The 15,195-nt window shown below is 41.1% G+C and overlaps 1 protein-coding gene across 1 annotated transcript; it reads right to left on the bottom strand.

The window, feature by feature from the left end:
• Positions 1-492: 492 nt before the first annotated feature.
• LOC113142441 (cAMP-regulated D2 protein) lies at positions 493-10,127 on the bottom strand. The gene is made up of 8 exons (XM_026327479.1): positions 8,672-10,127; positions 8,357-8,558; positions 7,855-7,988; positions 7,460-7,587; positions 7,163-7,281; positions 6,512-6,652; positions 6,108-6,280; positions 493-1,315 (listed from the first exon to the last, which is right to left on the bottom strand). The coding sequence occupies exons 1-8, from the start codon at positions 9,155-9,157 to the stop codon at positions 866-868; spliced, it is 1,833 nt and encodes a 610-aa protein (XP_026183264.1). The 5' UTR covers positions 9,158-10,127; the 3' UTR covers positions 493-865.
• Between the last annotated feature and the right edge of the window lie 5,068 nt (positions 10,128-15,195).

Here is a 15,195-nt window from a genome sequence, read left to right as displayed (position 1 = left end):
CACTCTCCTTTAGTTCTTATTTGGTCTCTACCATATCCAATAAAAATACCAGACCTGTTAGCCGCATGATGTTCCAACTACCTATTTCATCGGGTAGTTGCCGGCTTTGTCTACCTGTCACGTGGTGCTGGTTTGGTGGGTTTATCAGAGCTTTTTCACTGCAAACAGTTACCTACTGCTGGAAAAGATGCTGATGAAAAGGGTGAAACTGAATCAAAACAGTAACGCTGTGGGCTATGAAGAAATGAACTAAAATGCTTATAGACCTGAGGAGAACTGTAGAGCTGGAAGATGCTTTGTATGTTTACTGCTGGTTTTTCAGAAATATATTTCCATAAAACATTGTTTAATAATTTGTCTCAGTGTACTTAAAAACGCAGGGAAGCAGAATAACAGCATAAGGACTGTAGGGAGTAGTGTCATAAAGGGAGATAGTACAGCTGAGGGACACCACGTCCTATCCCATTTTCATTTCATTTATCAGACAGTGTGTAAAATGATTAATGTACTTTTAATGATTTATTTTATTTGAGCAAGTCATTACCCAGAGCCTTATCGGGGCCACATGTATCAAGCCAAAACTTACAGTCCTAAAAAGTACTAATAAAATGAGAAATTACTATTCTATGCACTGATAGTCCTGATGATTTTTAGTAATCAAACTCCGTTCACACCTTTAGATGTGAATTAGCAGTACAAGTACATTTCATAGGACATGAACTCTGGGATTCAGACTCAAGTGAAATTAGAAATTAAAACCAAAAGAAACCTTTCTGCATCAAAGGAAGCCTTTGTCTGTCCTTATCCTGACAGTGTTTCTCATACAGTGTATCTTCAATTTTTGCACTTTGCACCTGTCCCCTCCCTAGTAAATGCCCAGTTGGTCCCAGAAGTCACATATATGGTTCCTGGTTCCGACTTGTGCATGTGAATACAGGGTCAGGTTCATGACCAGCCAGCCGGCGTTGGAGTAGTGCGGCCAAACGGGCAGACGTTGCTCCCGGCAAAAAGTTGTCTGTTGGATTTGCGAGGACGGGTCACCGGTGTGAGCAAAGGCGCCCCAATAGCACAGCATCTGATTGGATAGCAGCTTCTCTGGTGGTGACATGGTGTAGTTGGCCACTGTGGCTGAGCCAAAGAGGAAGGGTAGTTCGGCACCATGGCAGACACGCTGGTAGCAGAAAGACAGACCTGACCAAACGTGGTGGTCTGACATCACGTGGTCAAACATGTACATCCACACTGCACTGCCCACTGCTGTGCCGGCACGTGCAGACCTCCTGGATGGACAGAGGAAGACGTAGTCTGTGATTATCTGAGGAGAGAACAGAAAGAGAAAGTTAGATTAAATTTTGAGACTTCATGGTCTCCTCAAGATGAGCTGTTAATCTTTTGGTGATCAACTTTCTTTTCATCTAGCTCCATCACTGACTAGTCGCTAATTTGTCATTCCAATCACTCTCTATTGTGTAGTGCATAGTGCTGATTAGCAAAAATTAGAATACTAACATGAGAAACTCAGATGAGCACATTGCCAGTGTGAGTAAGCTGCTGTGCCAATGTTAGTTGATAACACTCAGACAGGAGGCTAATTTAGATTGTGTATGCCTGTGTTGTTTATTTACCTGTGTGCTTCATAGACAGATATGACTCACAGCACACAAACAGCAGTCGTGGCTTTACATAAGATGTTCTTTTCCTTCCAAAAAACATCCATTCCCATTTCATTTTCTCATCTTGGAAGTAAAAACCCAAATCCTTCTATCTTCTCTTATCTTAGTGTGTTTTAATGCTTTTGTGCCACTCTAATTAGGAGTTATATATACATATAATTTAGTTTAACATTTTGTTCCTTTATTCTTTTATAAATGTCTTTTCTTTTTACATTTTAGCAGAACACTAATGAACCTGCTTGACTAGTGGTCAAAAGATTGCAAATGAAACCTGAATAATAAACTACAAACAAGCTGCTTTGCAAGTTGAAGAATTGTTCAGCATTGTTGAAGGTTCGTGCTTCACAGTGTAGCATCTTCTTTCTGCTGTGTTTTTGTAGAAAAGGAAATAAATAAAATCATCTATACTGAAATGACCTGGGGGCACAGCAGTGAAGACTATTGTTCTCTTCCAGCTAGAAGGAAGCAAAAGAAAATGAAGATAGGCCTTCATTCTTTATTTTATTTTATATTATTTCTTTTTTTGCCTGTTACCTGGAAACTAGTTTGTCTTTTCAGCAACACACAACCTTCACCCACAGAGAGACACATATGACACCTGAAAAACAAACAGGCTCACTATAGGACGCTGACAGACACACACATGCACACATGAACTTATCTTCTCTCTCTCTCACACACACACACACACACACACACACACACACACACACACACACACACGCCTGTTTCAAACAGGCACACAGCGTACCTGGACACTAACAGCCATGGTTCACACACACATGCATGTGTATACAAGCATAGGTATAAATTATGTAATGTCTACTATGTATTCAAGTGTATTTCTTCTGTTCTCTCCCCATTACCCACTCTCTCTTTTCACTCCTTCAGCACTGCATTTTATCAAACCAGTCTTTTCCATTATATACTAGTATTTACTAAGTCTAGATCCTGAAAGAAATAATATCTGAAAATAACAGTTTGTTATTCTATATCACAAAGGCCTTTTGTATCTGTATAAGCACTTCATTGATGTCATAGCTGGCTGTGTGTTGAGCAGTTTTACAGTTCAAACCCATAACACTGAGCCCTTCACATCAGCCTCCTCTGTGATGGACTGGCTGCCATTTCTGCTGACCCCCTTGTCGTCTGGAGAAGTGCCCTTTGTGAAGAGATGTAGGAGGTGTGTGTGTCTGTGTGAGTGTGGGGGGAGCCAACTACAGTTTTGATGCCATGTCTCTACCTGTGCACTATGACTATATACTATGTCCAGTGTCACCTCCTAACCCCCTTAAAACCTGTATTGGAAATGCCAGGAGAAAACCACTGAATGCCTTTTCCTCATTCCAGTTCTATATTCTCTCTCTGAAAGAAAAAACTGTAAAGATACAGAAGTACTATGTAGCCATGATGTCATGTAGGAAAATTAAGTTATTGCAAAAATTAAAAATTCTCTCAGATTAGTTAAACTAACACTGAAGTTGTTAGGTTAATCTGTGTGAGCCATAATAATTGTTTTTCCGTTTAAACAGTATTCTTTGACATCTGTTAAAGTTACAGGAGGTTTCTGACAACATGCGAAATTTAAATCCAATAGTTATTTTATGGTACATCTCAGATTTGTAGCAAGTGCATATGTATTTTATTCATCACTGCACAGGCACATGCACTTGAGTACAGCATGTGCATCACTAAGTGCACATATCACTGTCCACACCACTGTCTGTTCAGTCAGTTACTGGTTTAAGCTGTTGTATTCAATGCATTATAAAATAAGGTTTAAACAGGCACTATCATACAAAAATCTTAGCTAGTGCACGAACATATATTGTTACTACAGTTGTTTAATTTTCCAATTGATTTGCAATTTGTTAGGTACACCAAAGTGAAACTGATTAATGAGTCCACAGTCTAGCCTTCACAGAGGTTGTGGGGTTAAGTTTTTTTTTAATTGCTTAAAACCATAATCATTTTGAAGGCTGTGGTGCTTGTGGATTGTATTATAGTAGGATGTGTTTCTAATATTTACATTAATACAAATGCTGTGTCACACTCAGTGTTTCTCCATCTGCTAGCCCTCTGTCCTCTTCCCATCTATGATTCCTCAGCTTATCTCTCCTGTCACTGCAGATGTTCATGAGAGATGAGTTGCTTCTTAGTGGGAGCAGTCAGACTGCATCTCGAACAGACAAACTCCCTGACTCCAGGTGGTCCACATGCAGCACCCATACAAATGATAGTGGAGAAAAAAAACGGTGGTCTGTCTCAGAATCAGATTCACAGAAATTGAAACTTTAGCTCCCCCTGTAGGCAAATGATAGGATGTGTATTAGGAGGCAAAGAGCAGCACTAAAGTCTGAGCAGACTGCACAATGGTGGTAATTCTGTATTTTTATACTGGGTGCCAAACTGAGTTAATGGCTGTCCAGCAGCATTCAGATATACTGTACTTAGGCCTAATCTTCCCTTAATCAGCCTGTAACATGGCTTTTTTCAACTAATGAATCACAGCAACAAAAGAGAAAGCTTGTTTTCAATTCCCCAGCAGGCTTGTTAGACATGCAGATGCTGAAAAGCGCACAGGAGACAGTTGGGTCCTCGTTACGCACCGAGCTCGGGCTGTGTAGGACATCGATCCATGCATGAACGCCTGCCTTGCACAGCCACTGAGTAGGTGGTTACTGATGCATGAGTGTGTTTGGGTGTGTGTGTGGGAGACCGTGTGCAAGTATTCACTTCTCTGAGCATGAAAAAAAATTTGGAGGCAAACAAATCACTTCAGATACATGTTCGACTGTAAATGCAGAATCCTTTGCCTTTTTCACACTAGCTACTTCACTTTTTCACACAGGGCTTTAATTCTGCAGAGATTTTCTGCACACTTGCAATTTCTCACAAATTATTGGCCAAATGTAAGCCAGCTGGAAACTGGCTGACAGTTTCCTGACAGCCACTGGATGGCTAATAATGAAGAGACTAAGCCACATCATGTGGAAGAATATTAATTATATGCAATTTGCCTCAGTCTGGTTTGATCAAAAGTAATTTGCTTCAGTAAGCTCAATAATTTCCATGAACTGATTTCTGATTTTTTTTCCCCAGTGAAGTTCACATATTAAGTTCTAAGTGTAACTTGCAGACTAACAGCCACAGTGAATCAATGCATAGGAAAAATAATATATTTACATATGCACTACAATAGCATTTGACAGGGAGTTATATGGCCACCTTAAAAAAGACAAATTGGATGTGACATTTGAGACGTCATGATGTCATAACGAGGTCAAGTGTAACAATAGGGACTATGGATTGCTATCTGACACTGCAAAATATTGTAAATGTAAATTTATATGCATAATGAATAATGAAACACTGGTTCATAATTATAAGCCTGCTAGGTATCAAAGAGACCAAGAACAAAAAAAGGATTAAGATAATCCGAAAAAGAAAAACAAGCCAGAGGAGAGAGCATCTCTGGGGTTGTGTGTTTAATAAAAAAAAAAAGCAATAAAACTGAGGCTTCCTCTTTACAGGACCATTATTCTGGCACAGAGGAATCAGTCTTCCTAAAAATATTTCCCAAAATGCTGGAGTATTCCTTTAGTAGCGAGTTTTTACTGCAAAACATAGTTTTAAAACTCTGAAGAAAAATTTTGCCAACTAAAACTAAGAACTTAGTCATGCTCTGTGGCATTTGTGCTGACCCTGATGGTTCTCCGGAGAAGTGCCCTTTATAAAGAGCAGCAGTATGTGTAGAGGGGTTTGCTATACCCCACTCCACTGACTACGCTGTCTTGCCGCTGCACTGTGAACCATCACTGAATATTAAATAATATTCAGGTCACCTCCTGACCTTCTGTAGCTCTGGGAGACTACCACCTAGCACTTTGGATTGAAAAGCCTGAGAGAAACTGCTCAAGGCTTTCTTACTCCTGTGTGTGAATACACATCAGTCCAACAGTGATTAAAAAAAAAAATCAAAACATGAACACACTGTCTATAATTACGGCATGCCCATGTTTCTACACAGCAGGCATCACATCTGGAACTTCAAAAAATATTTGAGAAGAGAGCACTGGTGAGTTTTATGTCGACACTTTTGTGTGTGCAACACCATTTCTGCCTTCAAGAACTAAGCTGACAGGTAGTGTGCACTGTGTTCCCCATTTATACAATTCATCATGATGTGAATACAGTGTCGTGCAGAAAAAAATTCTCGCAGAGAGCTTAAGGAGGAAGTATGATGGATCCAGGTATTCAGGTGGTTATGAAGTATAAACCAGTCCCTAGTGGTCACTACACTTTCTTGGTAATCATTGTCATGCCAACGTGCTCACAATTATAAAGAACAAGAATTTATGATCATTTCCTTTGTATGTATGAGATTATTCACCCCACTGCTATGACTGGCAATGTCATCTGAACTCCTCTTACTTGAGCGAGCATGTCCCTGCGGTCAGTGTCCCTGTACAGGGGCAGGTACTTGTGCAAGATCCGCAGAGCGTGTTGTTTAAATATGGCTGTGATGTACACAATAGACTCCACCGCAGAGACTGGCTTATTGAAGATGCCATACACAAAGATCACCCCTTCTTCTGAGGTTGTACCTGTAGAATTTTGCATAAAATTAGACAAGAGGATAAGATGAATCTGAATTTGCAAACTATACCTGTCAGATGAGTGGCATTGCATAAAATGTATAATATTACCCTCTGAGATAAAGTTGAGTAGAAAAAAGCAAAAATTGGAATAAACAAAAAATAGGTGTCTCAAAATTATACCTAAGTAGCACAGCATTTTTATACTAATACCCTGCCATTTTTCTCATTATGTCTTACCCAGCAGCACTGACTTCTCTTTTTGCCAGTGGCCCTTCTGGAAAGCAATGACAGCCTGCTCTTCTATTAATTCCCCATCGATATGAGGACCCCATGTCTCAAAAACCTCCAGCAACCTAAATGGGTTTACAATCTTGGAACCTGACATCAACATTTTGTTAAATTAGAAATGCAGACTGATTTTGTAATAGGACAGTGAGTTTGAACAAGAACAACAAAAAATCTTAATGGGGTTAAACATGAATACAGCAATGTTAATTAGATTTTCTAACTTAATGCTTTTCTTAAGCCAGTAGAGCCATGACATGTCAAGTAATGTTGGGTCTGAAAGTGAAATCAGATAGGCAGAAAACAGCAGTAGAATCACTGAGTCAGTGATACTGATCAATAACCCTGTCAGCCTTGCAGATATATTACAGTCATTTTGTGCTGTGAGGCAGTAAATCCTTCTAATTGCCCCTTTAGAGGCTCACTGCTCCTCTGTTTTCATGGTCTTATTTTCCAATATGCCATGGCTGGATAAAAATAATGTTTTTCATCATCTTTTGCAGATAAACATACAATATCCTTATCTACTTATGTAAGTGTGTGGGCAGCCCTGAGACTTGCTCTAAATTTGTAGAGTGTAGGCTGGAGTTTGCAGTGCCCTACTTGTTTTCATCTGGGCGGCCAGGACAGTCTGTGGTGTGAGAGACAGCAGGCAGACGATGTCACTCACAGAGCAGTTGGTCTGTTTAGCGAAGTCTTTGCCCAGCTTCAAGGCGTCATGTCTGCGAAAGAGATCCAGAGGAGTGAGGCTACAGTTTGGCTGGGAGTTAAGTATAAACATGCAGGGAGCACCACTGGAAGGTTTGACTCATTCATTGGACAAATGATTAATGCATTATATTTTGAAAGACTGGAAACATGTTAGTAATCATGCTGGACGCTAAGCTGACGGTTCCTCACCTGGTCTTCAGAGGGATGGAGAAGGGCAGACTCTGAAGGACGGCCTGTTTAAACAGAGGCTTACTGCTCTGGATCATCAGGTGCAGACTCACTGACTGTGCACCTGCACTCTCTCCAAATATTGTTACCTGAAAACACAGCACAGAGGCCTGGCATCAAAAGTCACAGTGAGCAACTTTGCATTTTAGCAACTGGATAAAGGAGTCTTCAAAATTTGTGCAAACCTCCCTACCCACAGGACTCCTGTGAGGGGTCAGTGAATTTATTTTTCTAATCCATGAAATAATTAAATGTATGTAACTTATAATAGCCACTCAATAAAGACCTGTCTTTTTGTGGTTCTATCTTAGTTTTAGGTAATTAACCCATGTGAGCTGGGTGTGTGCCTGTCTTGCCTTGCTGGGATCACCACCAAACACAGCGATGTTGCGCTGGATCCAAAGAAGAGCTGCCTGCTGGTCCAATATCCCATAATTCCCTGTAGCTGAGGTGTGAGGATCTTTGCCTGACACGAGGTACCCAAATGCACCTGAAATCACGCATCAGTTCACATGATCAGCAACATTTAATTGAGTCCAGCAAGACATTAATTTTCCTCAGTGTTCCCAATTACCATTCCCATATCACAGCTCCTGTTTTCAGTCTTGTGAGAAAGCACAGTAATTACCATCAGGCTGGGTCATTTAAAATAATGACACGCAGACATTATCCAGCCTCAGTGCTAAATTTATCCTTCTTTTAGCTCAGGACATACAGGACAATTTAGAAAAAAAGACATAATAACGGTAAATACACAAAAAGGTCCCAGTCTCCCTGTACCAAACAAATACATAATACTTAGCGTATCACACTGCGCTAGTTTAATTATTAAGTGAAATATTACATAAACCTTCTTACCCAGTCGGTACTCCATGCTTACAACAACTGTGTGGGTGAAATTACTGATGAAACGTCCATCATACAGCTTCTTGGAGGCAAAGCCAGCAATAAAATCCCCACCATGAATCCACACCATGACCGGCAGCAGCCTCCGCAGAGGGGAGCTGAAGTTAACATCCCGAGGGACAAAGATGTTGAGGTACAGACAGTCCTCACTGACCTTTTAGGGACAGTAGACAACACAGGTCATTCAGTTTTTGTTCACTAAAATATTTTATTTGCCCTACAGTTAACTACCACAGCAAGATGCAAAATGAGAAGTTTGTTCCTTACTGTCTGAGGACACTCCTCAGCGATAGGTCCACTGCAGACCTGCATGCATGCTGCCCTGGGGAAGGAGGCATCATAAAGCCCTGTCCAAGGGCTCACAGGTCTGGGCGGTTTCCAGCGGTAAGCCCCAACAGGGGGGTCTGCATACGGTATCCCATAGAATATATGGGCCTTATCCACCGTAGACCCCTTGATCTGTCCATCTTTGGTGTATACCACAGGTTCACAAGCCCCATTTGTATCCTGATAGACTAGTTTGTCCTTGGTTTGCTCTGTGACTGAGAGGAACTCCGGGCACCTCAGCTCCTTCAGGGAGTTTATTTCAGAGTCTCGGTTGATGATGAACAGCTCATCTCTCATCAGCAGCCTGAGGTAGATATTTCTCAGAAAGCTGACAAGGTCGATGCCATCATCATTTTTTGTCTCCTCTCCAGAGGCCAGCACTAAACTTAGTGGGCACAGCAGCAGCAAACAGTGCCAACTCTTCATGTTAGTACAGAATACTCTTATTCTTCCCTAGATCCTGCAGCAAAGATCAAGATTCGACTTGTGTCCTAGCTAAAGTAAAAATGTTGCAGCCCCTACAAACCTGCAGCCTGACATCCTCCCCAGACTGTCTCTACACATGACTCCAATTTGCTTGGTTGCTTGTTGAGATTTATCAGACAAAAGCTGCATTGTCAGATTGCTGAGTGCAGTCCAGTAGACCCTGAACAGCGGGACAGTAACGCCTCTAATAGAGAGCCTGTCGTCTTTCTTTTGCTTAATGTAATCACAGTCACACACAGGTTAGTGGGGGTAAGGCCTACAAGCCCCTGCCATACAGCAATGATTCTGAGTCTTGGGGTTTTTCTGCAAACATCTGCTTTGTCAGATGAAAAACAGGTGAAATTACGTTCTTTACCATTTTGGTTACATTTAAATGTATAAATGTGTCTTTTTATGATATACTTGATTTAATTACCTCTATAAAGTTCAGTAGCCTTCAAATCAAAGTGTTTCTCCGCTTTCTTCATTGTTGGCCTGTTGTCAAACTTGGGTATGTAACGGGACTGCTTATAGGGGCATAGACACACGTGACACCAAGGACTGTTTCCCAAAATGTATTCCTCCCGCAGAAGACAATAACACAGACACATAGACTGTCTTCCTGTCTGTCACGCACATCTGACCCCTATATACACAAAACAGTCATTTACACTGAGAAATACCGCGAGAATCTCTGCTGAGCTACGTTAATCAGCAGTCTGCTGCTGGGCATTTGGCGCCAACAGGTGCAATGAAAACTTCTAGAAAACTTACATTAGCGGTCAAAACATCACGAAAACTACATGGTAATGTAATAAATCTGACAGAAAGTAACATACATTAAATATAACAACATAAACGATCATTTTTACAAAGAAAATAGTCAAATAGTGTCAGCAGTACTTGTCATATGACTTAACCCTCAGTAATGCGCAACCGCACTGTGCGGGGAAATGGAAGAGAACTACTGAAGCCCATGAGGTACAAAAAGGAGCGATATGCATCAATATTACTTCGACAGAAAACAACTAAAAATAACTATAAAAGAAAATGGCTCAATATGATAAAACTCACAGTTTCTAAACAAAATTATTCAATTATAAATTAAATCACAACACCATGTGAAAATTATAGTTATTTCAAAAAAACTGCATTTCTAACCCTTTCTTTCAGGTATACCACAAACTGAGGTAAACCAGACCTGTTTGCATATCATTTACCAGTGATCCATCACATATCAGAAATGTCTATATTAAGGAGTCTCTCAGTGATTTTTCATATTTGTTAAGACCAGTTCAATCCTAAGAAATCCCAGAATATTTAATGTTCAAGCACTGGTGATGAATTTCATGACACAGACAAACAGGGAGGGACCTAATGTAAAAGAGACCCTTTTGTGGTGCATCATGGGAACAGTAGGATCCAGTGTTCTTGGAATGTGACCCACACTAGGGAGTAAAAGCCTGGATGTTTGACCTCTTCCCCAACTCTTACTTACTTAAGACACAATACAAAGTTTCTGGACTGTCCCTTTAATGACATGGACAGTCTGCTGACCTATTAAAGCATTAACCCTGAAGCAACTACAAATTCTTAACTTTTCTCTGATACATAAACAGCAAACACAGGGTTTAGAGTCTGCAGTTACAAGGCTTAGGTTCTGGACGCTCGTTGTGAGGATTTTATTTACACATTACAGTGCCTTGTTAAATGTTGAACCAGAGTTCTTACTTTTTTTATTCCATTGCCATCACTTTCTGGAGAATAGAGGATACAGTGTTTATCAGTTAGCATATCAAGTTATACCAAGAATAATAAAAAGTAGTATTATTTTGTTCTCTGCGCTTCCTGGATCCCCCGAGCGTAATATTAGCGGGTGAGTGACAGGCAGCTCTCTGCGCACCTGGTGCTAATTGGGAGCCTGAGCGACGCGCAGAGCCTAACGAACACAACATGCTTGCTTTTGCTGGAATTAGAAAGAAAATGTGAGCCATAACAGATTTACAGTCAGCTTTAATATCTCAGTCGATTTCAGCAGGTTAATCAGCTTTTGGTATTTTTTATTTTCAGGAACTCCTTCAGGCTGTTGGTCATCTTTTTCATAATGGTGCCTGGTACCATATCGTTAGGTGAGTGCCGCGGTGTATCCGGCCTGTTAGTGAGGTAAGGTAAACCACAACAGGACTGTGTTACGTTTCGATTTTTCTTTCAGGACTCTGCCAGGACATTTCTTTCTCCCTGTGCTGGATGAGCAGGGACGGTGCTCTGGAAAGGTAAACCCACCTTAAACCCGTTTTCTAGTGTAGTTTACACTGATGCAAGATACAAGTGTGATTTATCATTTCGAAAGGTCTTTAAAGCTGTTCCTATGTTTCCAGACAAAATGGAAACCTATGGCTCAACGGCACCGCGCTGACGTCCATCAGGAAGCCGGATAAAGTTATCTCCCTGACTGTGCACCCAGATGTAGAGAACAAGATCATACTTCAGTATGGAGGTTCTATTCAGCAATGGACTGTAAAACCCACTCCACGTAAGCACCGTGACCTTTGGTTTATTTGACATTTTTACAGCCAGTAATTTCATGATATGGAAGGAAATGTTTGTGTTCCTTTCACTCTTCAGATAAAAAATTCACTAAAGTCAGAGGCCATCAGAAACCCCTGCAGTATCCAACAAATGGCACAAAGGTACTTCAGACAAGCTACAACTTTCTATAAATCAATAGTCATGTTAGTCTGTCTTGTATTTTTGACCTTTTTTTTTTTTTTTTTTTTTTTTAAGCACCTTCTGGAGACGTTGAGGCCCACTGAGGTGTTTGCATGTGAAAATGGCACATTATTTTTCCACCAGGATGAAAACTTCTTCCTCGCAATAGGTGAATTCTGTTTGTGACAAAGTGTATTCAGACATTTAGCAAATTTATGAGAGAACGCAAACACTGAAATCTGTCATTTACAGTACTGAGTCCCGTTAGCAGCAGTTTGAGTCGTCCTGGGTCCTGGTTCCAGATTACTTGCTGGAAATGTGGTTCCTGAGTTGGATTTCTGGCATGGCAGACATTGTGTTTGGCAGTGTTATACAACACTTTCAACATCTAACTTCCCACATGCTACAGAATTTTATAAAATCCCCCTTATCAGGCCTGCAGACTTATGTTCTGTATTGCTCCCTCAATTCTGGCCAGTCTCCCTGTCCCTGCCTTTACTCAAGAAAGCAAATGGTATTCTGACATGGATTCAGTGTTTAACTGCATTTGTTTCCATCCTAGGCCACACTGTTCGTCTCCCTGTCAAGCTCATGTCCAGGAGTATGTCCTCATTGCTGGTGTCCTGGGGGGGAAACCATCCAGCTGTCAGCTCCAGTCACACTGTGACCCTCTACCACATTGAACTGAGTTCCTATAACGCACTCAGCATGGACACTACCTCCCTAAACCACTACCGCTTCACAGCTTTGGACTCCTGTAGCCCCTATGTGGCCTGTGTTGAGATTGCAGGCACGGATTCATTAATTTGCCTGTCTGGCTTTACTGGTATGTAATACCATTTCACAGAAATTAGGTTTTTATTTATTTATTTTAATCAAAGTTTTGAGATATCCATCTGAGACTTTTACCATCATCTCAGTACAATGGAGATGAATAGCAATAATTGTTATATTTATAGCTTGTTTCTGGTGTTTTCATGTGGGCAGAAAGTCTCTTACTGCAGATGTAAAATTATTCTTCCATCAGATCCAGACCATCCAACTAACTTTGAGGTGATGTCATGGAACACCAGCAGCATAACGCTGGGCTGGGAATGTCCAAAGAGCTATAAATACTCCCTCTTCCTCCTGACTACCTTCTACCTCAATGGTACAGACCACATCACAGAGGAAGTGACCTCTTTGTACAGTGGGGATCAGTTTGTGTTTACCTTGTCTGACCTGCAGCCCTGCAGCAGGGTTAAGTTTGGCCTGCAGAGTGTTTGCCAGGGGGGATTGAAGTCCCGCTATAGCAGGATGGTTCTAAATGATGGAAACTCTGGTAAGTCCTACATGAGTTGTGAACTGAATAAACCAACCATCTCTGTGCTTGTCCATTCAAACCTATTGTAGATCTCTGTAATGATTTGTTACACGGTTCTCAAAAATTGTGCTGGTTGTTTTTATGATTATTTATTTATTTATTTTTTTCTCTATGAAAAAGACCAGAAAAAAAATGCTTAGGCAGTTTCTTACAGAACAAATTGAAATGTTCTTGTTTTGTCCAAAATCCAATGATTTTGGTTTGGTCATGGTTGAGTGTGAGGAGTCCAGGAGAAAAGACTAGTGTCTTACAGATCCCCTCTCTGCTCTTTAGTCCACTCTAGCATCGAGACCATATATCAGAAATCATTCGGCCCCGACAACTACACCCTGGGGTGGGAGGTGAGGAACACCTCGTCCATCTCCATGTTCAGAGTTTACCATGAGGGACAGCTGCAGGGCACCACGCTCATCACCAGCTACACTGTTGGGGGGCTGCTGCCATGCCAACAGTACCAGGCCAGGGTGGAGGCACTGTGTGGAGACAGTGTGCTCATGAGCGCCAGGACAGTCGCAGCACATACAGGTAATACAGAAAGTGATGACAGGAGGGAGTGGTGGAGTACATGTGGTCCAGGTGATGCTGGAGACAAGTTTGAAAACACAGTTCGGTTATATTCAGAACTACTCTGCTGAAGCTAAGATGCACTGCATTGTGATGAGAGACTTTGCAGTATCAACTCCAATGACTGCTGAGGGGAGGTCAGAAACTGGTTATTCAGACATGGATTGTGTAATAGTTAATAAGGAAATGGTATGTTAAACATCCTGCATGTGAAAAGTAAACCATTCAAAGAATGTATATCCAGCAGCAGCTCCACACTAGCAGCTCCATGAGGCTATACTAGACACAGACAATTGTAACATGCTGATGTACAGAAGGTTTTGTTTTCAATGTTTACCATTTGATTTTAGCATGTTAACATCCATAACCAGGCTCAAACACACACTGGTCTGATGGGAAAGTAGTTAATTATAAATCAAATTACTGAAGAAATTCAAATTTCTACAATCTATGTGACTACTGATATTAAGTCATGAATGTCTGTAGCAAATACTGTCAATCCATCATTTATTTGTGGAGATAATGCACATAGAACATCAGCCTGACGGTACTGCTTCCTAAAAGAAACCACCTAATATGGATGGTGCACATCGACCTACAGTCTTGCTGTCACTAACAGGGAAGCTGCGATACATATTCAGCAGTATCCAGCACTCTTGCTTCCATTTAGCAGCAGTGAAGAATGACAGGTCAGCAGCAGTCCAGTCATACTGTCAGAGGCTTTTTATATCCACTTCATCTCTACACTGCACAGGCTGGGTTGTGACTGGCCGTGGTCTGACACACCATCCATGTGAACAGAGAGGACAGGCCAAGTATATGGGATGGATTTAAATTGTTCCAGATTATGTGTGCATCTTTACATCATTTTAATGTATTTTATATATATCTGTGTTGTCTCCTTCATTGTTGTTTGCACTTGAATTACCCAGAAATCACCTTGAGTTGGTATCTTGGATAACAGTGAGGTGAATGGAATATTTTTAAGGTCCTCTTCAATTTACGTTTTATTGGCGAGGTCATGAGTTGAAAAAGTAAAAACGGTGAACTATTTATGGCTAAGTATGGCTACTGATGCTACATGGTGTATTGTGATATAGCTCAATTCATATTTTAATGGAGGATAAAGGTTTTTGATTTTTGTTTTTTAGTATGAGTTTAGTCTTTGTGTACAGCACAATAAATTCCTTGTTATGTATCCAGGACCTCGTGGTGTGTCAGAGCTGAGGTACCGTTCTCACGACTCCACCGCTGTGTGGGTACCCAGCATCACGCACCAGTCAGCTGTGGCCTTTCTGTACAAACTGTCCATGGAGAACGATACCACCGTCCAGCTCAGCCATGTAACCGACGCAGAGCTGCG

This window comes from Mastacembelus armatus, chromosome 23 (genome assembly GCF_900324485.2).
Source record: "Mastacembelus armatus chromosome 23, fMasArm1.2, whole genome shotgun sequence".
In the NCBI taxonomy this organism is placed as follows: Eukaryota; Metazoa; Chordata; class Actinopteri; order Synbranchiformes; family Mastacembelidae; genus Mastacembelus; species Mastacembelus armatus.
Note: the sequence above shows the minus strand (reverse complement) of the source record. Positions and strands in the feature narration are given on the sequence as shown.

What these genes read in the sequence shown, in the direction of transcription:
- LOC113142441 (XM_026327479.1), bottom strand. Translation starts at nt 9,157, where the DNA reads ATGAAGAGTTGGCACTGTTTGCTGCTGCTGTGCCCACTAAGTTTAGTG. An exon ending in TCCATCCCTCTGAAGACCAG is followed by an intron (nt 7,282 to 7,459) that starts GTGAGGAACCGT and finishes TCTCTTTCGCAG; the next exon opens with ACATGACGCCTTGAAGCTGG. An exon ending in AGAGAAGTCAGTGCTGCTGG is followed by an intron (nt 6,281 to 6,511) that starts GTAAGACATAAT and finishes AAAATTCTACAG; the next exon opens with GTACAACCTCAGAAGAAGGG.